The sequence below is a fragment of the Ostrea edulis genome, chromosome 6, assembly GCF_947568905.1.
Source record: "Ostrea edulis chromosome 6, xbOstEdul1.1, whole genome shotgun sequence".
Classification (NCBI taxonomy): Eukaryota; Metazoa; Mollusca; class Bivalvia; order Ostreida; family Ostreidae; genus Ostrea; species Ostrea edulis.
This window is the reverse complement of record NC_079169.1, coordinates 87862655-87890154: the sequence shown is the minus strand read 5'-3', so window position 1 is coordinate 87890154 and position 27500 is coordinate 87862655. Positions and strand designations below refer to the sequence as shown.

Here is a 27500-nt window from a genome sequence, read left to right as displayed (position 1 = left end):
TGAGACAAATCTAACTACTGTATGCGAAAACCAATGCTGCGGTCACTGTCGCCACTCGACATCAAACTGACCTGGTGTATGTTCGGAACACTGTACGTCTTGGTGAGTGACCTGGACTTTTGCGACGACTGTTCTTTGACGGCCACTTCCTGTCGCAGTCTGTCCACCATTAGAATACTCTCCACCCCCTGCACACCTTTAAGGTACTTTTCTATGTACGATTCTCCGTCAGCCGTGCTCGTGTCATTCTGGGAGGCCGCCATTTGGGCTAAAGTTTCCATGTTCTCTAAATCTTCAGAAGCCTAAATCAAAAGTACTCAGTTATCAGAAAATTTCAGTTTACATTCTTTCACTTTCCTATGCCATTTTCCTTGTTCTTGACAGTAAAAGTAACTTAATCTGGCATGCTTTGGGAGACACATTTCGAGTTAGAAAAAGATAATTGGTCACTTAAAATAAGTGAAACAGAGTATGCAGGCATCAGATTAGACAGTTTTAAGTGTATAGGTATCTCACTTACTTTAGGAATGTTGGAAACTAAGCTGTATGTAATACCACTTTCAAAGAACTTCTCCTGAAATAAGTTACCAAATATGGCTCAGTATAATTCACTTTCACATGTAAATAATAAAACTTTTTCTACCATGTTCTACCATCTATATTTTAACCCTCTAATGTCCAAATGCTAAATGCTCTTTTTGATGCATTTCAGCTAAGTCTTCACATATCAAATACACAGTTTAGCGCATTACATGCTAATGAATAAATGAAATGTCCTCCAGCAAATACACTGAATTACCCGGTACAGTGATTTCTGTCCGTAAAGTTTCCTGTATACCAAAATTTACAGACATACTGCCAGTGAGACTTGAGAAACTGAGGCTGTTCTATAATTTACACACTTACAGTGCCTGTGATTTTCTGTTTGAGTCTGCCAGTGAGACTTGTGAAACTGAGGCTGTTGTAGATGTTGATACACATCCTCTTTCTCAGTACAAGCTCCATATAAGCTGGATGACTCAGCCTAACCACTACTTTCAGGATTAGATAAATGCGGTCATTGGACGAAGTGACACGATTCAATAACTCTGAATCGTGCATTGTGGAATCCCAAGATGCAACAGCATATATCTGAAACAAAAAGTAACAGACAATTAAACTTTGATCCAAAGACCATAAATATTACATGTACTTGTTAATTGTTTTTTCAAATTATACATTTTGTTCACAAAATTTTTCATTACTGCCCTACTGTGAAACTGATTATATGAATTTTTTTTATTAAAAACATCAAAAACCCTCTAACTGAATTTCGAACTGTACGTGCTACATACAAAACCATTGTCCATTTCAGCTTTTGTGATGGGAAGGTTGACAAAGGTGCCTGCATGCTCTTTGGGTAGGATGGAATTTACCCCCGCTGCTAAATAGCCCTCTCTGGCAGAAGAGGTGCTCATGTCATCAGCTAAGTTAAAAACATGCAATCCACTCAAACTTCAAGGTTCCGTCATGTTAGTCAGGGTGTAAAAAATACTGAGAAATTGACAGCTGTGACGAAATATGACAGTCAATTGTGGAGTCATTTAAATTCGTGGTGGCCCATTTTTCGTAGATTTTCAATGTTTTACTGTTTCGTTGGGATGCAATGTCATAGATAAGATTTCTGTACATTGAAACGTTATATAAATTGTGCATTTCCTTGTGGTTTGAAATTCATGGGTGTGTGGGTGTGTTATCCACAAAATTTTAGCCACCATGAAATCTGTTGATTCCACACTATGTGCATACATACTGTGAAGGTTAGAATTCAAATTAAATGATTTTACATTACAACAAAATGCCATTAAATCATATAATTTACAAAAGTACCATTTCACACCATTGCAATTAAAAATGTAATTGAGGTTAATTTGTGACCTTCAAAAAATGATGTAATTACTTGATATTATGCAGAAGTATGTCAAACCTGAATAAGATAAACAATTACCATTAAGATCTAGGAACAGGACAGGCGTGTGTCTCTCCATGTTGGGGGCAGACTCTCCATCAGCAGGTGCACCAGGGATGCCACTCCCAGGGGCGGGGACCATCACAGCATTCCTCTCCTCTGTCAGACACACCCACTGATCCAGCAGAGCACGCTCACGGTCAGAATCTGCTTCTGTTTTGTCTGTAAGTAATCAGATTCTCTTATCACTTCATAGAATCATGAAATTACCATTTAGTTAAGAGAAATTAACACAAACTTTCAGTTCCTATGCTATCTTAAATAAATATAATTTTTAGTGATTTCCTTGGACTAAATCCTTGACACTCCATTTGAATGAACATATAACACTATTATATATAACCCATCAATGTTTCGTTTTTTGATACTGTTAATTTCACAGAGTTTGATCTGATTTTCCAGATCACTACAGCGATTTTCTGATTCCGTATCAGTATCCTCTGAAACTGATCATCATACATGCATCAAAGCAACATTTTTTGTGAAAAATATTGACCGCTTCATAAACAAAACTGCTTACACAAAATTTCATTGTATGTCTGTGTTTTTGATAATTTGGATTACATTCTTTTTCTTATAATGTTGATTTAAAAATACATAAGAGAGTTTATAATAGATTTATCATTAGTGCAGTAATCGTATCTGTAGAAAGGCGCGGATCATCAGATCAAATTAAACGCTTCACGCCTTGTTTGATCTGATGATCCCTACCTGTCAACTCGACGTGATCCGACTCTTTGGATTAAGTTACTGTAGTAATAATATATATGTACCATACATACTTGTATATAAGTTGACCCACATTTAAGTTAGTGACCGCTTTTCAAAGAAATTGTTAGGAATTTGACATCGATTCTCTTATAAATCACACTAAATTTTTTTTTATCAGATTGCCTTTGAAACTTATTATTTTCACTGATAATGAAGCATAAAAGAATAAATAAATAAATATTTATTTGGTATATACATACATAAATACCAAGGATAACCCATGAAAGTTAGAAAGCGTATTTCCAATGAGGTCCTTTGATGCACAGATGTTTGCACTAGGAGGTCATTTATGTGGGATGAAACCGGACTACCCGGAGGAACCCCACGTTAGAAGCTTGCCGAGTATTTACGGTAATTTATGTGGGATGAAACCGGAAGAACCCCACGTTAGAAGCTTGCGGAGTATTTACGGTAATGGATTCCTTAACGATAGCTGTTCAGTATTTGTTCAGTACCTGGTTTGTTGATGAGGCTTTGTATTTGTTCGTTCAGATACTTTGTCCGCTTGGCCAGCGCGTCTGACCACCTGTCCCTGAGTCCTGACAGGTCGTCGTCCTGGTAACTGTCCAGCCCCTTCTGCATCTTGCTCCGGTTGGCGATTCCTCCAATGGATATGGAGGTGATGGTGTCTGGTATCAGAGGCAGAATTCCTGATTCTGTAACAGTCCTAACCCGGACTTTCACTCGTCTGGAATGGCCCTATTAACATGTTATGTGTACTTTATTTGAATGTGATTTGTGCATTGGGGATGCCATCAAGCTTATCCATGAAGTCATGTGATCTGTGAATATCAAATCTTCTAGTTCGGTACAAACTTGATTACGTATTTGAGCATTCCTTTATTGTAATTATGTATGAGCATACCCAAACAAAATAGCTTTAATTTCCAAGGAAGTTTTTGGGAGGTCATAACATTAGATGCCAGTTTTTGTAATCTGAGGGTGAGAATATCTCAACCTCTGTGATACCTGATCTCGTGAGACTAACCTGCTGTAGCTGACCTGACCCCCCCCCCCCCCCCCCCCCCCCCCGGGAACGTCCTGTGATACCTGATCTCGTGAGACTAACCTGCTGTAGCTGGAACACCCCGGCTGATGGGACGTCCTGTTTGGGTTGGACCTCCACTGCTGACCACTCTCCCTGGTAATTCAGCTCTTCAATCTCTGTCCAGAGCTCGATCTTCCTCATCACCTCATTCCATCTACAAATCATGAGTCATGTTATAAACAACCACATATAACGCATCAGAGATACACATGTCCCCACAGAGCATATTTATCACAGGCTACATGACATAGATTCTCTGTTGTACTAAATGACTCACCTCTCTACCAGGGAGCGAGATTTGGCCTTGACCGTCTTGGCAATGTCTGTTTCTGTGTTGCCGGTGGAAGTGACCCTGTGACCCCAGACTTCCACGGACAAGGCCCCATCCTGACAATTCTCAATGAATTCCTCGGTTATACTGATTTTGAAATCCTGAAATCAAAAAGATCAATCTTTATATGTTAAAACGAAACTTTCCAGAACATGAAAAATTCAAGGACAATGTTTTTGTTGCAAGCACAACCAGTTTTGTATCATTAGAACCCCTTTCCATGTCATACTCACCTTTCTGTGCTGGAATTTGACGGTGACCGTGTCCCCCATGGAATTTTGCCGATCCAACATATCGGGGTTAACCTGGGGAGGGACCACAACTGACTCTTCCTGGCCCCAGAATGTGTACTGACAGAACACAAAGTTTGACATGGCAGAAGGCAGGCCCTTGGCTGAGAGAATGGTTAGCTGAAATGTAATATTAAATGTATCAAATTTCTACATGTGATGTACATGTGTGGTCATTTGGATAAGGTTAAATTTTTCAATGATTGGAGGAAAATTTCATCATCTCAAAATTATATTAAAGAAAAAAAAAATTGTACAGAAACTGTTCCTTATGCCCTGAACAGCCTTTGAGACATACCCTGACAATCATTGGAGCCCCTGCTGACAAAGCAGGGTCTGTTTCCTCAATGTCCTCAGTTGTATCGCCATAACGTTCTAGACAAGAGCCACCCAGTTTACTGATCTGAATGTGCAGCTTTCCAGCAATCTGAAACATTTTTTAAAAAAATAACAGAAAGCAGTAATACTACCACTCTTTAATCTGGTTTCATTCAACTTGTCCAATGATAGATTTATTACTTTCCGTGAACCGAGTCCGACTATTTTACATGCATTACCTCCCCTTGTTGACTGATGATTGGCACATGGTAATCCAACGTCACATCATGAAATAAACACTCCAGAAAGATGTTGGCCACACCAATCAGATTGTGATTTTCCTGAGACTCATAAAATGGGTCTCCTTTCGTAAAGGGGCCGTCCTCCTATTCATAAGGCAAAGGTACATGTATCAGCAAAATTGAAATAGAAAAGACTTTGGGGCGTTTACTTTGTAAAATTCCTGTTAAAAGTTTTGACAAGATATATTTTTTTCCTCTAACTATGAAAAAGTCCAGCTGCTTTCTATTTACTTAATTATAATATTTTGAGATAATAGATAATTCCTCAGTTTCACTTATCAGTGTCATAAGCTGATTTGTAAATACAAATTTTAACATGCATGTTGATGTCAAAGAAATGGTAAAAACAAACAAACAGTTCTTTCTTCATGGAAGCCTTAAAGTTGCACCAAGCAGCAAACTCAAGCTCTACACTAATCATCTAGAGATCACTAGAAGCATTTTACCTTCTTCAAAAACTTAACATCAAAGTAGTAGGTCATGGCTACAATAATGATTTTCATGGACATGCATTCAAAATGCTGGTGATTTGCATTCGTAATTAACGTATTATAACTGGTTAATACAAGAAATTCAAATACTGTTATCTCCTGTGTGGCGCTTGTCATCTTTAGATGTTAAAAACTGAAAAACACACAGTGCAAAAAGAAATTTAACTTTGACCTCATTTGCATGATAAATGGTATGAACTTGTCAGACTAAAAATACACTTAGTTACAAGTATTTTAACTAAAATTCAATTCACTGCAAATAGGCCAAATATTTCTCAGTCTTCTAATCATCAAATTTGTTATTTTGCATAGAGGTCAAAGTTGAGCTGAAGCCATGCAACAACAACAAACCCATGAGTCATTGTCGTCTACCATCATCGGCTTGCCCGAGGACTTCAGCTCCTCGTACATCTCTCGCATGTCGATGATTTTGTTCTCCAGCTTCTCCATGGACCAAATCTGGTTAGGACGATTCTTTCTTTTCACTAAAATGGCTGGCTCACTCACAAACCCATTGCCCTTCTGTAACATAAATCTAGATAAGTATACATATTGCAATTACACTAATTTTTAGTTCAGAAGAGAAAATGGTACTCAAAGTTATCTTTCATATGATATTAACAGACAAACAGTGCATTAATACATTTTCTCATAAGATGCCATAAATATGATTAGAAGACCTATACATGTTACAATCACTACACAAACCAATTCTCTTCAGACATCTTCTATTCCGATTCCTTTTAACCGATTTTTCTTTGCTAGAACTGATAAAGCAGATGTTTTCTTTCAGTCAACCTACCCTGCGATTTGGACTCAGACAGCTTGCAGGAATCTGCAGCGTGACATTGAATTCTGTTTTCTTGCCCATTTCCTGGGAGAGGACATTGGCCTCCCTGACAAAGGCCTTAGCCTTCAGAACTTCTCCTCTCAGAACTTGTAAGCTGTTCATCATGTTACTTTTCCTACAAAATAAACATCACCTAGTTTACATGAATTATTTCAAACAGCTTCACTTCAGAACCAGGTTATTGTCAATGTTGTCAGGCAATATCAAAAGAGGACTTCTTTAGAATAGCATAACATTTTGAATTTTTTCCTTTTTGAACTCCCTACATCTTGCAGAACTTTTGACATTTTGAATTTCTACCTCTTTTCAGCCCACTTTTGGTACTTCCTCTGCAGGGTATTCTGGGAGCTGGTGCCAGTGGGAGTGAAGCTGTTGAAGTTGAGATAGGGATTACTGGGGGTACCAGGGGACATAATTTGGTTCCTGAGCATCTGCATCCTCTGTTCATATTCTTGTCTCTGTTTCTCCAATGCCACTGTAAAACATTAACACATAATTCTAAACCTCTGTAAAAACAACACTCCAACATTAACACATAATTCTAAACCTCTGTAAAAACAACACTCCAACATTAACACATAATTCTAAACCTCTGTAAAAACAACACTCCAACATTAACACATAATTCTAAACCTCTGTAAAAACAACACTCCAACATTAACACATAATTCTAAACCTCTGTAAAAACAACACTCCAACATTAACACATAATTCTAAACCGCTGTAAAAACAACACTCCAACATTAACACATAATTCTAAACCTCTGTAAAAACAACACTCCAACATTAACACATAATTCTAAACCTCTGTAAAAACAACACTCCCAACATTAACACATAATTCTAAACCTCTGTACATACAACACTCCCAACATTAACACATAATTCTAAACCTCTGTAAAAACAACACTCCAACATTAACACATAATTCTAAACCTCTGCAAAAACAACACTCCAACATTAACACATAATTCTAAACCTCTGTAAAAACAACACTCCAACATTAACACATAATTCTAAACCTCTGCAATAACAACACTCCAACATTAACACATAATTCTAAACCTCTGTAAAAACAACACTCCAACATTAACACATAATTCTAAACCTCTGTAAAAACAACACTCCAACATTAACTGGTATTTTCTGACTCCTTCCTGCCTGTGCTAATTTCAATCAAAAGGAAATTCCAGGCCTGGAGGATATAAAACTTTCTTGAGCATGTTTTCATACTCAAACTCCATGCTCTAAACCGTACTCATACTAAGTGAAGATTATAAAACTTTTATAAATTTATTCTCATACTCAAATGGAGTACATGCTCAAGATTTTTTTTAGTATGCTGGGAGCTTGCTCAGAGTTGTACTTAAAACAAACACGGCCAAGTTTGAGTACAGTAAAAGTTTTATAACCTCCAGGTCAGAAAGTGTGCTGATTGAGATATATTAATGTGATCATGTAGAATGGACACACACAATATATTCTACATCATGAAATTTCATTAACAAATTGGATCTGCACACTTTTATAACTACTGTTTTCAAATCATTCACAATTCACATAACACACCCTTATAACTACTGTTTGTTTTTTTTTAATTCATTCACTAATTCACATAACACACCCTTATAACCACTGTTTTTTAATTCATTCACTAATTCACATAGCAGACCCTTATAACTACTGTTTTTTTTTTATTTCATTCACTAATTCACATAACACACCCTTATAACTACTGTTTTTTAATTCATTCACTAATTCACATAACACACCCTTATAACCTGTTTTTTTTTATTTCATTCACTAATTCACATAACACACCCTTATAACTACTGTTTTTTAATTCATTCACTAATTCACATAACACATCCTTATAACTACTGTTTTTTTAATTCATTCACTAATTCACATAACACACCCTTATAACCACTGTTTTTTAATTCATTCACTAATTCACATAACACACCCTTATAACCACTGTTTTTTTAATTCATTCACTAATTCACATAACACACCCTTATAACCACTGTTTTTTTTAATTCATTCACTAATTCACATAACACACCCTTATAACCACTGTTGTTTAATTCATTCACTAATTCACATAACACACCCTTATTAACTACTGTTTTTTAATTCATTCACTAATTCACATAACACATCCTTATAACCACTGTTTTTTTAATTCATTCACTAATTCACATAACACACCCTTATAACCACTGTTTTTTTTAATTCATTCACTAATTCACATAACACATCCTTATAACTACTGTTTTTTAATTCATTCACTAATTCACATAACACACCCTTATAACTACTGTTTTTTAATTAAGGTCTTCCGTAGCAACGGAAGACCTTCTACTTATTGTGCTGGTTAAGAATATTCTTATTATTCTTTTTTTTTTTTTTTTTCCTAGACGCTAACTTTGAAGCTTCATATCTCGCTCATTCCTCAACCGATTTTGCTCAAATTTTCAGCTTTAATACATTTTACTAAAGACTTTCAAAATACTTTTAAACATTTTGGATATTCTCTTCCGCTTGCGAGTTATTTCCCTTTTAGTGAAATTTTAGGGGCTTTGGTTTCCAGATAAAGGCTCCGAGACTATAATAATTGGAGCAGAGAAAACACCGAATTGGTAAAGTAGAAGCATTGTAGTTGTGCACATCATATTTTGTTTTTTGATTTCGCCATTTAAAATGGCGATAGAGAGGGGTAAAAAATCAGGACGCCTGAAAGAGCGAAAATTTGCACATAATTTCCTTTGTATCTTTTAAACTAAAAATATTTTGTTAAGACATGTAGAATAAAAGTTGTGTAGAATTTCAAGAGCTTTTATTTGACACCAGTAAAAAGGGGCTGGCCCCTTAAATTAGGGATCTACGGCCCCTAAAAGTTTTCGCTTTATAGCTCAAAAACGGCAAAGAATTCGATATGGCTTCCGATGGAAAAGTTGTTCTTTAACATCTTATTTATCTCATGAAATTGTTATTTTGTTCGAATCTTGTGTTATATTAAAGTAAAAAGCTATACCCGTAAACAAGTAGCCATTTTCATTTGGCAAGTGAGCGAGAACTCTTCATGCGTATAACTGAAATAAACTTGCTAAAAATAACATACCTGACTACAATAGATACTAATATTCATTTTAAATAAGGTTTTTAACATGCTCTGTGGTTCAAATACAAATTATTTAGTGATACATTTCTCTTTTTCTTTCGTTTTAACATAAACAAACCTTCAACAACAACAAAAGGAGAGAGATAAATTATCTTTTATTTGTTTCATATTAGAATTAAAATAAGTAATATACATAAAAATAAAACGTTCAAACGTAGAATAAATCATGGTCAATAACTGCAAGCTGTTTACATTCTTCACGGTCAGCGTTGTTTATACAGTTATGTAACCCAACTCTCGCCTCGCTCGCAGGTGGCCAGAGTGACAAGCTTGCATAATCAAAACAAAAACATCGAAGCTAACTCGGCTTTCGTCCATCGCATAAATAAACACATCAATTACTGGAAAATTATGTTTGAAATCATTTTGAATCCTTTTACATTATATCATACTTAATTAACAATTATATTATGTTTTATTTCAATTATAAAGTAATCGTAAAGATGCTACCGCAAACATTTCGAGTTAGTGATCAATGGACCTCATAATATTTGTGTCAAGTTATACATACATTTAAAAAAACCTACACAATTTTCCTGATTATTTATCGGGTTGTCATTTTCCTCACAATAAGTTTACGGTAAGGGTATGTGACGTTTCTAATTGTCAGAAAAAATCGTACTAAATAAAATGAAGTAGTTTTAAGTTTTATTAACTTATAATTGTCTGCATACAGAAGGATTTATTTGTCGGTTCATTTCATTTCATCTAAATACAATCATGCGTGCAAGTAGATGCGGTTTTTATAAGTGAAATGAAGAAGGCAAGAGCGCCCCAAATATATATATACATCTCAAGCGTCTTATTGTGTTTAATTTTGGAGATTCATCACATGTGGACAAGCAATCTGTGATTTAACTCTACTTTAGCCAGTTGATACACAAGCTTTCTGCATTCTCTACAAAGTGAAAAAAATGGATCCTTTTTGTAAGCATAACAAATAATTTATAAACTTTATTTTTTAAATCACGGGTTCTTATCATGATTATACCAACTCTAAACATGTATAGAAAATCATCAGAAATCCACATCGAATCAGTCTCATTTCATTCAGTCATTAACTGCAAGCATTTTACATACACACCGGGGTTTGTTCTTGTTTACAATTACGTAACCCATGGCTCAATTGCCCGAGTTCGGAGCCATCGCATGTGTAGCAGCGATCAGCGGCAATACATGTACACACAAAAACATTACCGTTTTAATGTAATTTGCAAACACAACGATTTACAGAAAATTATGTTTTTAATAAAATCGGATTTTTCAAATGATTGGTGGAAGGACAGGAAGTTCCAGTTCCCACCCTCCAATATTTTTGCCAACATATGCTTGACAGTATACAATACAGATCGTTAATTTACGGTCATGCCCTTTCCAGGCACGTAAAACCCGGGGGTGGTGGTGGTGGTGGTGGTGGTGGTGGTGGGGGTGTGTGTGTGTGTGTGTGTGTGTGGGGGGGGGGGGCAGGAAACCTAACGTTTTACTGTTAATTTACTATGAAAATGGTCATTGGAAGGCCTGTTGCCCCCCTCCCCCCCACTTTTGTAGTGAAATGCGCTAATGTTATGTAAAGAACAAATTTTTTGGTGTACAGAAAAGTTGGAACCTACCCCACCCCCCCACAATAGGATTTTTGACTTTGGGAAATTGTCCATTTTCTTTCTTTTTTTTTTTTTTTTTTTTTTGCTTGTCAAAGATTTTTTGGTAAGTGGAATTTTTTTTTCTGGCTGCCCCCCCCCCCCCCCCCACTTTCAAAAACGATGTTACGTGCCTGCTTTCAATCTGCCTTATGTCTACCTCTTTTGTTTTTACCTATTGAGGATTTTCTGTTTGGTTGCCTGCCTCTAACTATATTGCTTTAATATTTAATGCATGAGTTATCATGAACTCGTGCTGTATGGACACCAGTCCCCCCCCCCCCCCCCCCCTTCCGAAAAAACAACATACAAACAAACATAAGGAAAAAAACTCGATTTTGTTTACTTTGTTTGGCGCCGCGGGAGCATTTTCAATGTGATTTGAAACATTCTATTGGTCAAGTCGGATTTTATGCTCTTATAAAGGATCAAAATATTTTTGAACATCGTTAGAAACTGGAGCTGCTGACAATTTACTATACCTGCAATGTTTCAGTACAATGAATTGACGATAAGTTTTTATATCAAATAATGAATAACTATTGATTTATCAGGGTGCAGAGTTTGTGAGACAAGTTCTGATTTAGGTTCTACCCTTCCTTTAGGACAAAATGATATATAATATGAATTATACATCTTATAAATACAACCTCAACACCACATATAAATGTATACGATTTGTAACAAAATTCTGTAATAGATATGAACACTAATAAATAAAACAAGAGTTTAGAAAATCGAAATTGACAAACGTCAGTTCATGACTTTCTAGTCACAGGCATGGGTGAAAGGAGGATGCACAGCAAGTTGAAGTCCCTACTACCCACTAATTTTGCCAATATATGCTTTACAAAAGAATACAAAAGCCTCAATTTACGACCGTGCCCTCTCAATCTGCATTATGCACAACCCCCTATCTTTCTGCCTACAAACTGCTACGCGGGCTTCGAGACTTAAGCCCCTAACCGCAGCGTAGAAACCCAAAGATATCGACAGTTTCAAAGATCAGTAAAGACGCAAAAAATCTGAAATAAATCATAAAATCACGAGGGTGAACTCAAAGAAAAAAAAACAACCAAGCAGGATAAGGTGCTTTGACTCGACGCATCGAAGTATGGTCTGAAACAAACCAATATTAGTCCTCTTTCTGACCACTGTTCCCTGTTCTGTATCTGTGGATGCTTTGGGAAAGCAGGATAACCATTTTTGTCGGGGGAGGGGGGATGATGTTACATATATCCAAGGATGAAAAACAACATCATTTACAATTTTCAGCATTTTATCGGTCCAAAAACAGGTTGCATTTCAATGGAAAACCGTCACCGTTATTGCCCATTGCACCTTGGTGAAAAGCAATGTTTTTATGATATCCACATCATAAAACATTACTTTTCATAAAACCTTCCCATTAATATCTGACAATCTAACAAAAGAGACTGTCTCTTCGAGCCGGAAGAACAGATAGCAATATTACCGAACACTAATTATAGTTCCAGCAAACAAAGTTTAAGATATCACCAAGTCCGCCTATCCGTGCAAATGTGCCCAGACCGCAACTTTTAAAAATGCACCGTAAGCTCAATCTTCACATAAAGATTATTAATGACAATACATAAATAATCTTGATGTAAGGTCATTTGCACCATTTCTAAAGGTCTAAAAGTTAAAAATTGATTAGAGTCTTAATAGATCTAACTAATGGCAAATTTTAATTAATACTGAAAGAAAAGTTTCCATATGATCAAAGAAAGTGTCCTGGCCTTGACCCATGCTCATATTGTCAAGTTCACTTTTTTGAAAATACAAACCCTGTCCTGACCATATGCTGTAATGAAGAAACATTTAGATTTCATACTTACAACAGATTTTCATGTTAATTGAGGCTGCATTAGGACCTGACCCAAGGACATATGGTCAAGTTCAAGGTTTTTATGTCACACAGCTCCGACGGAAGACCTCTCGTTGCTTTGCAACGAGCTTTGCTCTAGTTCATTCACTAATTCACATAACACACCCTTATAACTACTGTTTTTTTTAATTCATTCACTAATTCACATAACACACCCTTATAACTACTGTTTTTTTTTAATTCATTCACTAATTCCTATAAGGATAATTTAAACTTAGTACAAATCATGACTTAAAATGGCAGTCCCACCCTGCTTATACTCCATTAGTAATACCGTAAACACGGGACCTTATGTTGGATGTAAATCATGCTATTCATAATGTAACCCTGACAATAGGGGGTTTGAATCCACTTTTTGGTAGCAGATCCAAACATTGAATATCATCTATATTGCACAATGTTGATATCTTTCGCCAACAAGAGTATCAAAAATGGTACAACATAAGCCCATCAGAACTTCAACGTACTAATATCTGTATCCACGATGAGAAAAATCCAGAAAACTATATGACCTACTTTTAGCACTAACATAGGTCATGGTGCACCAATGAAGTTGAAATGTGAACATATTATATATTTCTTTGAGAGGGAGCTTCTGACAACATTTCAGGGCAATACCTATATTCATAATGAAAACAAATCTGTAAAACGAAAACAAGATTTTCCTACTAAGTGATACTACGATCTTAACCTTTGACCTTGAGAAACAATACACATCCTCTGATTGGCATAAGGTGTATGTGTACCACATCTGACAGTCCTAGCTGATGGTTCGGTCTGTATCCTGCCTACAAGGTTTTCCTATTTAACTGATATGACCTTGACCTTGAAAAACAATAGGCATCTTCCTCTAATCATGGTGATTAAATGTACCAAGTTGTAAGATCCTAGCTCAAATAGTTTGATCTGTATTTTGCCTACAAAGTTTTCCTATTAACTGATGCTACAACCTTGACCTTTGACCTTCAAAAATAATAGGCATCTTCCTCTCATCAAGGTGATCAAATGTACCAAGTTGCATGATCCTGGACCTTACGGTTCATTTTGCCTACAAGGTTCGGACAGACAGACAGATGACGGTATACCATGATACGCTCCATTTTCGATGAGCGTATAAAACTTACAATACAGAGCAAATATGATATTTATATGTAAAACTGAATCTAATAGAGCAATCACTTATACGTATTGTACAGTAGGGCAATATCTCACCTTGTTTATCCTCCTCGTATTGCTTCTCTAGATCACATATCGCCTCCTGTATTGTACAGTAGGGCAATATCTCACCTTGTTTATCCTCCTCGTATTGCTTCTCTAGATCACATATCGCCTCCTGTATTGTACACTAGGGCAATATCTCACCTTGTTTATCCTCCTCGTATTGCTTCTCTAGATCACATATCGCCTCCTGTATTGTACACTAGGGCAATATCTCACCTTGTTTATCCTCCTCGTATTGCTTCTCTAGATCACATATCGCCTCCTGTATTGTACAGTAGGGCAATATCTCACCTTGTTTATCCTCCTCGTATTGCTTCTCTAGATCACATATCGCCTCCTGTATTGGGTCATTAGAATATTCATTCATCATCAGCTCTTGCTGGGCAAAGTTATAGTCAATGGTTTGGTCAAGTTCACTGGGCTGAGACTGGGGACCTGTAAAAATACAGAAGTGACCAATCTCCTCAGGAAAATTAATGAGGAACATTACATCATCAAAAGCTCAAACACTTCAAAGTCATTTGTATTCATTCCCTATTTATTGTATGACAATGAGTTGACCTTCAAAATCAAACATGCAGAGGGATATTATGTAACATCAGTTGACAGAGATTCATTGCAGGATATCAAATGCAGTGTTGGAATGTACAATGTTTTTTCCTGGATCCAAGTGCAGCATTATTCATTTAATATTGGATGTATAATTTATTGTATTGACTAGATCTTAAGTTGCCATCACTTCCTGCTACTAACACACACTGTACATCTGTTTCCAACATCGATTAGTTGACTGAAATTACTGAGGAAACCGGACCGTACCAAGATCAGCTGGAAATGACCCAGAAACCACATAACAGACTGAACCATGGGCATCAGGCCCCAGGATCATAAAACTGAGACAATCTTACTTTTAAGTATCACATTTATAAATGGACTAAACTAGATAAAAGTGAGACTGAAATCTTGAGTGAACTTGTCTAAGTTTTATCATGCCCCCAGATCCAGTTACATTCTTGGACTTACTTCAATAAAGATTTCATGATTCAATGACATTTTCCTCCTTCTTAACAATCACTTTAGCACTATGTTGTTATCAGTAAATTCTGTAATACTTCGATTAATTAATTTTATAATGAATGAAGAAGTGATTACAGTCGGTTAAAAAGCTCTACAGAGCTTGTGTTTGATATGTTGAATGTATATAGTGTCAACTTTAAATAAAATTTACTTTACTTTATAAGATTTCTATGGAACAGGTGCTTACTGTTTTGTTTGGGACAATTTATGCGGAAGAAATGGTTGTTTCCCCAAAGTATTCGGTCTCCATTTTTCACCTTTGTCTTTTCGTGGATGATGGATCCATTCACACAAGTTCTGTAAATACAAAAATCAGATTGTAAAACCATTCACACAAGTTCTGTGGGTTGTTGTAAGAGGCGACTAAATGGGAGGGGGGTCCTTTGGATAAGGCCCAGTGTCACAGCAGGTGTGGCACGATAAAGATCCTTCACGGCATGCTCAAAGGTCATAAGTGCCAAGCATAGGCCTAAATTCTGCAGCCCTTCACTGGCAATGGTGATGTCTCCACATGAGTGAAAAATTCTGAAGAGGGACAATAAACAATATTAAATCAACCATACAAACAAAAACCAAACTTATTTCATCTGAACAAACTTGAAAGCCCTTTACCCAAGAATGCTTTGTGCCAAGTTTGGTTGAAACTGACCCAGTGGTTTTGGAGATGAGCCCTTTACCCAAGAATGCTTTGTGCCAAGTTTGGTTGAAACTAACCCAGTGGTTTTGGAGAAGAAGACGAGCCCTTTACCCAAGAATGCTTTGTGCCAAGTTTGGTTGAAACTGACCCAGTGGTTTTGGAGAAGATGAAAAGTTTACAACGATGCTGACACCGATGACAACGCCACCGACAGATAACGGACAAATTGATCAGAAAAGTTCACTTGAACCTTCGGCTAAGATGAGCTGAAAGTGTGCAGCATTTTCCCTCTCCATTGAAAAGCTTTTTACATGAAGTTTTTTACATGAAGAAGATATTTCCCCTTCAATTGCACCTATGGTCATCCTTAATCTGCATAATTTGGCTGCAAATGATTTGTTTATTTCACCGACCGTCTGTCATTTTTTCCTCATCACCTCTCCTTTTTTTCAAAATTATTGGGGCGGCATCTGTATATAACGCGATTACAACTGTAGTTCCTTATTAAGATTGCATCTACATAGATTGGCGTAAGTGGTGTACATGTACGTATATCCAATTTATGTACATGCAAATGATTCCATGATAAAAGATATAACACACACTACACACATTCACATTGTGAATACCATCTTCTAAAATTTGTTTTCAGATAAAATGTAAAATCTAATTGCAAACCACATGTATCTATAATACTTATAGTTTAACATAGTTCAAATTATTATCCAAGGTTGTAAATATACTCAAATTTCACATGTCGTATGAAAATATGATAATGTATAATTCAAGATTTTTTTTTGGGGGGGGGGGGGTGTACTTGTTATAGAGCTTATAGCTTTTAAAATGATATGTCAACATATGATTTTCTTACGCAAATCCTTTTTCTGAGATAATAATCTGTAAATTAGAAACAATTTATTCAAGGTTTAGTCCATAAAAATTGGGGGAAATGACCAATATTGACATCAAATGGCATTTTCAACAGTATTTCTTTTAACATGTGTGGGCTCACAAAGTGTACATTATGAAAATAGTTATTCAAATTTATTAAAATAAATTATTACATATCATTAAATAATAGGTATATAGTCTATGTTGCTTATTACAGCCCATTTGTTTTGGAAAAATAATAATTATTAAGAAAAATAAGAAGGAGGAATACATTTTCATTAATGCTGGTTATATGTGGATGGGGTACTTACTTTTGAGAAGCAATAACAATGAAATTAGCATGTTGACATATATATTTTTCAATGTTTATCTATTACTGGAATATATATCTATCTTACAAAGGCAATTTTTTCATGATTGAGTCCATTTATGGCCAAGTATAGGTCTACCTTAAATTACACATATCAGGATATTTATATAATCTGTAACTACAACATTACATGAATTTGGACTGATGGCTTAAAACGAAGTTGTACAGGCTGTGTCTTTGAGGAAAATACTGCAACATTGGATCTTGATAATAAGCCACTGCCTGACATCTAACAAGCAGACACACTGCTTGGTTTCCCATGCCATTCTGATTCAGTGAATATGGTTACTGTTTGGTTCAGGTATTACGTCTTTATGGATTTCTGTCTCTGTCCAATGACACGACAGCTATTCGCTACCCTGTGTTGTATTCTGATCATGTCGGAGACTTTTCGTGCAGTTCCCTACTTTCTGTGTTCTGCTGGACTTATCGATTTCCTTCACTTCCTGCTTTCACTTACTTAGCACTAAGACTTTTTAAGGCTATATGCCTAATCAATCTCATGAATAGCAATAATGGCTAATCTCATGATTTTCTGTCACACAACCATTTGTTCACATCAAACTTAATTTTGTCATGGCGGGAATGCATTGTGATTAGAATACCTGATTAGGTTGGTGTATGTACGTTTAGCTTCTGGTATTTACAATGTGCCTTGTTTTGAACTTTGTAAAGCATTTTTACAACAATAAAGATACAATTAATAACAAAGCAATCTGATTTAGATGTAAATTATCTAACTAACTGCATTTCTCTTCAACAAAATTAATATAATTTTCGGAAACAATTTTCCGCGTTATCTTTACGTATCAGATCCAGTTTTTATTCCAGTGTCATAACATGGTCAATTTACAGAGAATACCATTTTTCTAATTTCTCCTTGACAACAACTCCGTGATGAGACTCATTCTTAGTTTGACAATGTCAAATTATCACTCCACCTAAGTTTACAATAAGACCTGGGAAATTGTGGGAGATGGTATCAAAAGACTATAAATAGAAGGAAATGACTAACACACAGCAGGACTCCTAACATAATCTAACCCAAATTTACAGAATCCAATACATCTGAAACGGTTTCTTAGAAAATTTTGTCATACTATTCTTCAGTAAATGCTGCTGATTTCATCATCAGTTTCCCATGGCAACTGCTGCTAACACAATGTATCTGTTTTTCTAAAGTTTCATAAAACTTGTATATGACATGATTTTTATTTTGTTGGGGGGAGGGGGGTGGCTCAAAAAAGAAAAAGACAAACTTGATCTGATGAAACCACAAAAGGGGGAGACCATTTTGTATGACTGAAGGTGACCTGTAAGGTTTAAGGTATCACACCGGTAATTCTCCAATCAAAATGAACTTAGTGAATTGTAGTTCCATATATTTAAAGAAATATTTTTTTCCTTGCGCGATTTTTCTCATTTCCTCTTCTTCTTTGCTCTTAATTTTTGTACCCCTGATTAGGAAATTTTGTGTAATTTGTAGAAATAACCAAGTGTATACAAAGGAACTATTTGCCGTTGGTAGCTGAGGCTACTTCCTGAGGTGCACTGCGGCTGTTTACACACGTGAAAAACACGTGGATTTGAGGGTAGTCTTGTTTGCGGGTAATTTATTTTCGAAAATGCCGCGTAGGGTGTTGTTTTTCTGGTGTCGGTAGACGAGATAGGTAACATAGAACATGCCTGACAGCGTTATTCATCATCAATTTTGTAAAATGATTTTTAATGATTTTTTAAACTTTTTTGTAATGTATAGTGAAAATAATTACCGGTGTGATACCTTAATTGTTTTAATATTCTTCTTAACAACTCTCTGTTAACAACTTTAAGCCTTTTATAAACTACATATAACACTTTCTATATACACGTATGTAAATCAACAATTCCTATAACAATATACATGTACCGATCTATAAACATACCATCCTTTTGAAGTCTAAGTTTGCCTCCAGTTTTTTCATCAAAATATCGTTGTAATACAGATGTACCCCTAACATTTCATTCCTGATATTCTGAGGAAATACTGACCTGGCGCCCTCTATTGGTGTAAGCCACACATCCCCATTTTCAATGTCCACCACACAATGTTCGGGCATGATCCCCAAACCAGACAGCTGAATGTCCTGCTGAACTTCCACATCTTGTTGTCCAATCAAAGTGTGATCCTGAAAACCAGAACAACTAATATTCATAAGATGTTCTTACTTCAAAAATGTTTGTAAATCAAAACAAAGGCCCTTCAAACAAATCTACCACACATTCACTACATAGGGAGACCAGTTTCAGAACATTGAACAAAGTCTGGAGATTTCTTCATTCAGTAGGTTATAACACTGACATCAGGACCAATGACCCAGATAAACATGATAACCACAGTCAGATTACCAGGGAGGGGAAGTTAATACACCCCAAGTGACATATGTCCGAAACCATCTGACCTTCTAACAATCTAATCTTTCAAAAACTGTCAATACGCATTACTTCAAATGGCTCGTACTACAAGAGAGATGCAACGTTGATTCTTGTGTATTATATTCTATCTTGTCATCTCACTGATGTAGAAGATCTTTCCTTTTTAGAGTGAGAGAATTAAATATTCTCTGTATACTGAGAGAATTAAATATCCTCTGTATACTGAGAGAATTAAACATCCTTCGTGTACTGAATATGGGTTAGCAGTCCTGAATATTAAAATTCTCCTGCTGTCTTTAGGTTTTATCATTGACATTTTCCAGAGCTTTACTCAGTGGGGTAAATTTGTATTTTGAGAGATCTTCTAAATATGCCCATTTCGCAGACCCACAAATGCAATTAGCACAAAATGAATAGAGTTTTGAGCTAAATCTAATCTTAACCACAGAGTTAAGATTAGGGCTCCTGGCTATTTCTTATGGCTCTGTAGCTAATTTGTCAAAGGTCCATCATGTGAAAGCGTTAAAGTAAATGTTCAAAAAACAAATAGCTTGATCTGTTCCAAATGAAACATTTTTTTCACATTGGAGACACATTAGGTGCCTCTTTAATGTATCTTGCTAGCCTTATCAATATGCTAAGCATCGAACATGCACCACAACATGTAAACCTGCACATTGTAAATTACATGTTCTTTTGAGATTGTTTCCATTCCTCCTTCAGCGTAATACAGGCCAACCTACCGAGATCTGAGTTAGAATAAGTCCTCAGTACCCCCCCCCCCCCCCCCCCCTGGAGATTTGAGTTAGAATAGATCCTCAGTACGCCCCCCTCCCCCTGGGAGATCCTGGTTAGAAAAGGTCCTCAGTACCACCCCCCTCCCCCCTGAAATCTGGATTAGAATAGGTCCTCAGTACACACACACACATCCCCAGATCCGGGTTAGAATAGGTCCTCAGTACCCCTTGCTTGATGTACAAGGCAACTAAATGGGGTAGTCCTTCAAATGAGACTGCAAAAACTATGGCCCCGTGTCACAGTAGATGTGGCAAGATAAAGATCCCTCTCTGCTCAAAGGCTGTGAATACCAAGCATAAGGCCTAAATTTTGCAGTCCTTCATTGGCAATGGTGACATCTCCATATGAATGAACAAGATGTGTTTGTGAAACACAAATACCCCCGATAATGGCCAATTCCGAAGATGGCCAAGGTCACAAGGGCAAATATCTTGGTACCAGTAGAAAGATCTTGTCAAAAGAAATGTTCATGTACAATATTAAAGCTCTAATATTTACCATTTAAAAGTTATGACCAATGTAAAAAAAAAATTAAAAGTAGGTCAAATGTCAAGGTCAAAAGGTTCAATACCAACGGAAGGGTCTTGTAACAAGGAATACTCATGTGAAATATCAAAGCTCTATCACTTACTGTTCGAAAGTTATTAGCAAGGTTAAAGTTTTCAAAAAGTAGGTCAAACTCCAAGGTCAACATCACAGGGTCAACAATGTTGGTACCCACGAAAAGGTCTTGTAACAAGGGATACTCATGTGAAATATCAAAGCTCTATCACTTATTGTTCAAAAGTTATTAGCAAGGTTAAAGTTTTCAAAAAATAGGTCAAACTCCAAGGTCAACATCACAGGGTCAACAATGTTGGTACCCACGAAAAGGTCTTGTAACAAGGGATACTCATGTGAAATATCAAAGCTCTATCACTTATTGTTCAAAAGTTATTAGCAAGGTTAAAGTTTTCAAAAAATAGGTCAAACTCCAAGGTCACGGGGTCAAAAATGTTGGTACCCACGGAAAGGTCTTGTCACAAGGAATACTCATGTGAAATATCAAAGCTCTATCACTTACTGTTCAAAAGTTATTAGCAAGGTTAAAGTTTCAGACAGAATGACAGACAGGACAAAAACAATATGCCGCCCCGATCTTCGATCTCGGGGGCATAAAAATTCTCAAGTGGGACATTAAACAATTAATATACAACAAACCAACTTAATACAGGCTAATGTTATTTCCTCTCTCAGTCTACAAAAGCCAAAGTTATTTCCTCTTAACCTAATACAGACTAATGCCCATCCCTCTCTTAACCGAATACAAACTATATAATGTCCTTCCCTCTCCCAGGGTTTTCAGGTCAACGTTCTTTCTTCTCTTAGCCTACACAGACAATAAACTTGTTGACCTTCCACCATATCATCCTTTTACCTGATTTCATTTAAAATGTGTAAAAAATTAAAATAACAACATCATAATTATAGTAAAATTATAAAACAATAGTAGAATAAGAGTTTGTATTTATGTTGATTTCATAGTACCTCGTAAATATCTCCCAAAAAGAAAAACCCCAAGACCGCCTACATGACTATAAAACAATCATTACTAGTATCTCATCTTGTAGTCATCTATCATATAGTCATTTTATTATTACTAGTGTCTTATCTTGTAGTCATCTAGCATATAGTCATTTTATTATTACTAGTGTCTTATCTTGTAGTCATCTATCATATAGTCATTTTATTATTACTAGTGTCTTATCTTGTAGTCATCTATCATATAGTCATTGTATTATTACTAGTGTCTTATCTTGTAGTCATCTATCATATAATCATTGTATTATTACTAGTGTCTTATCTTGTAGTCATCTATCATATAGTCATTGTATTATTACTAGTGTCTTATCTTGTAGTCATCTATCATATAGTCATTTTATTATTACTAGTGTCTTATCTTGTAGTCATCTATCATATAATCATTGTATTATTACTAGTGTCTTATCTTGTAGTCATCTATCATATAGTCATTTTTGGGAGTTGAACTATGTTCAATCTCCCTGGGTCATCATGCACTTTTCTGCGCAGTAATTTTTATTGATTTGTATAGTGGTCGTCAGCGGGGGTTCTGTGTCAGCTGATTTACTCCTAGGTAAATCAACATAAACTTTTATAAACATCCGCCATTAAATAATCCATGTAACTTTTCTGAATTAATCTAATTTTGATAATTGACATGTAAATAAATGCATTGATATTGTATTCAAATCAATTTGAATACAAGATTTCGATCAAATTGATACTGATAGACATAGAAAAATAAAAGATAAGGTTGAAAATTGTCGTTTGTAGCGCAGCGTCATCTATAAACATTGATAGGGAAACGAACGATAACTGCACACAAGCCCTATTGACACCGTGGCGCGAAATATTGAATATGGTGCGAAACCTCAGAAAATTTACAAGAAATAACTCTACAACATTGTGTATGTGTATATATTTGTTTTTTTTAATGTGATATAAAAAATGCTTGATGTTACATGTAGATTGAATTAAAACACGTCATTCCCAGTCAACAACTTTTGATTGGGATCGGAATACGAAATAAAATTTCTTATATCCGGTGGCAAAGTGAAACTGCTTCATGCTTCAAGTTATTGAATTACGTAGTAATTGCACGTTACACATTAGAGAACTGTTCCTTTTAATAAAGAAAGTCACAAAATAGATACAAAATGAGTGTACCTTATTCATTACTGTTACTGAGCTTTCGTCGACTATAATCTCGAAATGGCGTGTTTCGCTGCGCTTGATGACTGTAAGGTCCACATTTTCTACGTGAGTAGTGTGATATTTGTTTATGACTTTTTTGCGAATACATGGTATGTCTCGGCTAAGAATAATGGAAACTTTCTCACCTATGTATGTAAAGACATATTAATCTCTATTTTTAAAAATGTAGAACACTTTTATCAAATGACAATGTTTGAAAACGCTTAGAGCCCCGATGTCAGAATTTCCTTTTCCAAGACATCAATATGTCAAATTCATTATCCTTTTTGAATAGTATGTACCATATTTTGTACCAGTTATCCATTTTGAATCCCCTATTACAATGGGATTTTGCTGCACTCTGCAATGTTTGAGTGGATGTCATGAGTGTGTGTCAAACAGAAATTTTAAGAGCATGGGATAAGGTGCTGCCATGTATTACTTCACTATCAAAGTTTAACCCAGTTGCCACAATGTTGAATTTATGCTGCAAAAAGGATTGGAAATTGCTCTGGTCAAAACACATTGTTTATTTGTCTACAGATGAAAGAGACATGAGGATTCTCCCTCACAAACTGGAAAAAAAAATAGTTATGGATCTTGTACATGTATAGTTTATTAATCACTATAGATTTCCAGCATCACAAGTCTGATTCCACTATATGCTTTCCATACTGTCAGGTTCATTCACCCCCTGTTTGAGCCACAGTATAATATCCCAAATACCTTGGCAATAAATAACATTATTTGACTAGTGTTTCATTTTTAGCGGAGTTGCGGTGAAGTCGAACTCGGTTTATGATCTGATGAAGTGCCTTTGGGCGGGCAGGCGGGCACGCATCAACATTTCATTTCAGCACCATAGCTCTTGAGCAAATCATAGGATCTCATTCAAACTTAGATGGATTGTCACCCCCAGTAAGATGAGGAAGCCTATCGATTCTGGGGTCACTAGGTCAAAGGTCAAGGTCACTGGCTATAAATAGACTGAAATTAGGAGAAAATTTTGTTTTCCGCACCATAGCTCTTGAACGAATTATAGGATCTCAATCAAACTTAGATCGATTAAGTAAGACAAGAAGCCTATTGATTCCGGGGTCACAAGGTCAAAGTCACAGTGGCTATAAATATACTGAAATTTGGAGAAAATTTTGTTTTCTGCACTATAATTTTTTAACAAATTTATAGGATGTCAATTAAACTTAGATGGATTATCGCCCTTGATGAGACAAAGAAGCCTATTGATTTTGGTCAAGGGTTAAAGGTCAAGGTCACAAAGGATTTAAGTCTGCTGAAATTTATGTACGCAAAATTTTGCTCCCTGCTTGATAATTCTTGAAAACTTTTCTGCCGGTTCCCTCTATGCCCATTCCTTGCGCAACTCGGCTTGTGCATTTCCGATGCCCGACAATTTTTAATTTTTTTTGCATTTCATTTATTTTGAGTTATTATACAATTATTTACCATTCCATTGATCCTCTACAGGACTGTAGTATAATCAGGTGACAGTTTAGCATATTGGACTACCTTTTCAAGTAATGAATCCTTAGAATTAGCTATAACTAGGATTAAACTTGAATGTATATATACAGGGGAAAAACTTCTTCATAACTGCAAGGCATTGATAACCATATTGATTTGAATGTTTGGGCCATAATATGTGGTCACATTTTTCATGAGAATATAAAGGGGTGAAATTCTAGAAAACAACAACACGACTTCAGTTACTCTAGGAGCGTTGTGGCCCATGGGCCTTCCATTATCCATGTTTGCTGTTGTAACGCTTTGAAAAACAACAACAGTTGATTTGTATCTAAGATCATGATATTTAAATATTCAGTCATTTATCCCCCTACCCTTCCAGTACTATCTTTTCTAACTGAATTTCCACAATGTTCAACTCCCACGAGTACTTTAAGTACTTTGATATTCAAATGCTCCTTTAAATCATGGTTCAAGTATATATACTACCTGTTCGTAAATTAAAATCCAAACAATATACAAACTGAGTTTGTTGGAGGTATTCAGTTATCAAAGCTGAAACTACGTATTTCTTTCTGGAGTCCTACTTTTCTAGTCACATCTTATGCTAATCCCACAAGTCTGAAACCTCAATGTTCCGTACAATCATTACCCAGTTTCTTATGAACTGCATCACCCTGTGAAACTTAAATGACTCAGAAACCATATTACTTATAATAGGTAGACACTACACGTTGTTCTGACATTGGAACCTGATGCTGAAGTTTAAATTCATGTCTAACAATGACCCTCTTATTCAGCATTAAAGTTTTCCTATTGACGATATTTCAAGGTAGGTGTCACTTGGTATGAATATGGTATTGTATTTCAACCCCCAAATGACAGCGGTCTCTTTGATATGTTGGGATATCCAGTAAAAGTATTGTTAAACAGTTAAATCCGTGGTATCCTTCAATATAGGTGACTTACTTTGGATTCTAATAAGAATGTCAAAGTTTATCCATATAACAGCGATTTACTAAGTTACAAACATTTCAAACATATCAAGCAAAGAGAAATTGAACCCTGACCCTGGCTACATTTAAGCAGAGAGAAATTGAACCCTGACCCTAGCTAAATTTAAGCAGAGAGAAATTCAACCCTGACCCCAGCTACATTCAAGCAGAGAGACATTGAACCCGGACCCTAGCTACATTCAAGCTGAGAGACATTGAACCCGGACCCTATATAGCTACATTCAAGCAGAGAGACATTGAACCCGGACCCTATCTACATTCAATAATGTCCATCCTTCCAACAAAACTATAATACAATTTTAAACTGAGGCCCTGTCAGGTTTTGATGTAAGACTATATACATATACCCTAGTGTCATATCTCAATTAAATATCACTGCTCCATAAGCACTCACTGAATTTGAGTTAACTATATCAAGAAACGATTTGTAGATAACAAGTTTCATTCCGTTCCATATTGTTGATTTACCCCCTTGTTTATAGTATATTAAATATCAATGAATTAATTGATGATCCAGAATTTTTTCACAATTTTTAGATGTCCTTCCTCCTTGTCAATTTGATTGGTTAAAATTGATAAATGTAAATTACAGTATTAATTTAAAGTGAATTTTAAGTGAGATTTAATATTCATAACGCATTACTTTCATCAAATCAAGTGAATGTGATATATTCTTGAAAATAAAAAGTGGGAGTTTTACAACACAATGAAACAAGAATGGAGTACATGTATCATGCAGTGCTCTGATACATTAAGTCAATCGAGTATACAATTTATCTCTCACTTTATTTCATAACTTATTTCTCCAATTTTCAAAACACATCTTTGCATTTTGGAATACAGTAAAAGTGGCATTTTCAGCAAGACACAAATTTAATGATTTTTTCCATAAATTACGGGTATATATATTTAACAAGTGCTAATTTTAGAGACTTCATGATTCCAAGAAAGATATAGCCATTACCTACGATATAGAATAAATATTAGCAATATTCAAATGGCGCGATCTCAACACTTGTCGCTTATAATGCCAAAATTAAAGCCTAGCTAAAAATTCTGCTTATACATTTTTAGATAAGGAGGGCGAGTGATCAGGATGAATACAGTAGTCCAGCCATTGTTAATTTGATCCTGAACATACTGCTTTGATACTGCTAAAAGACAGTAAACATTGGGAGGAATTGTATCTGACAATTCCACGGCCTTTGAAATCAATAGAAACCATCATGAGAGTGTATAGATGAGTATGTAATTGTATGAACTGGTGATTCTGGATAGACACCCACTTTCTCTGCAGAAAGTGGAGTCAATGAGAATAGGTTAATCAAAGCCAAAGTTAACGTTACTTCAAACAACTCCTCACAAAGGAGAATGGCTGAGAGTCACTTCAGGAGGCATGTCTCAATCAAGCCTTTAATCTTCTGTTACAAACAGAACAGCATCATCACTGGACTATACAAAGACTAAAATGACATTTGCAATAAATTTCACCAACTCAAGTTGAATATAACAAACTGCTATTCAATTTCAGAACAAAACATTGCATCGATCGCATCCTTTTTATCCAGTTTTTACAATTACCAACATGAAAATTTGAAATTTGAAATCAATTTTCAATAAAAGCTTGGTAAACATCCATTTTGGGTACTGCAAACAATGCTTACATTACAAAATTCACTTTCCCATAGTGCCACCAATCG

At 35.8% G+C, this 27500-nt stretch overlaps 1 protein-coding gene across 5 annotated transcripts in view; it reads right to left on the bottom strand.

Annotated features, from left to right (window-relative positions):
• The window catches only part of LOC125683000 (kinesin-like protein KIF13B), a 143781-nt gene that overhangs the window by 14340 nt on the left and 101941 nt on the right, over nucleotides 1-27500 (bottom strand). For 3 of the 5 annotated variants that reach the window (XM_048923655.2, XM_056142527.1, XM_056142528.1), the window contains exons 14-30: nucleotides 19367-19503; nucleotides 15625-15734; nucleotides 14652-14795; nucleotides 6710-6884; nucleotides 6362-6524; nucleotides 5911-6081; nucleotides 5006-5152; nucleotides 4747-4875; nucleotides 4392-4568; nucleotides 4105-4259; nucleotides 3849-3981; nucleotides 3235-3478; nucleotides 1988-2170; nucleotides 1335-1465; nucleotides 907-1131; nucleotides 521-574; nucleotides 72-302 (exon numbers count right to left, since the gene is read on the bottom strand). In XM_048923655.2, the coding sequence (XP_048779612.2) occupies nucleotides 72-302; nucleotides 521-574; nucleotides 907-1131; nucleotides 1335-1465; nucleotides 1988-2170; nucleotides 3235-3478; nucleotides 3849-3981; nucleotides 4105-4259; nucleotides 4392-4568; nucleotides 4747-4875; nucleotides 5006-5152; nucleotides 5911-6081; nucleotides 6362-6524; nucleotides 6710-6884; nucleotides 14652-14795; nucleotides 15625-15734; nucleotides 19367-19503 (2709 nt within the window). The remainder of the gene's footprint in view (nucleotides 1-71; nucleotides 303-520; nucleotides 575-906; nucleotides 1132-1334; nucleotides 1466-1987; nucleotides 2171-3234; nucleotides 3479-3848; nucleotides 3982-4104; nucleotides 4260-4391; nucleotides 4569-4746; nucleotides 4876-5005; nucleotides 5153-5910; nucleotides 6082-6361; nucleotides 6525-6709; nucleotides 6885-14651; nucleotides 14796-15624; nucleotides 15735-19366; nucleotides 19504-27500) is intronic. The other 2 variants (XM_056142526.1, XM_056142529.1) reach the window with 1 other exon arrangement.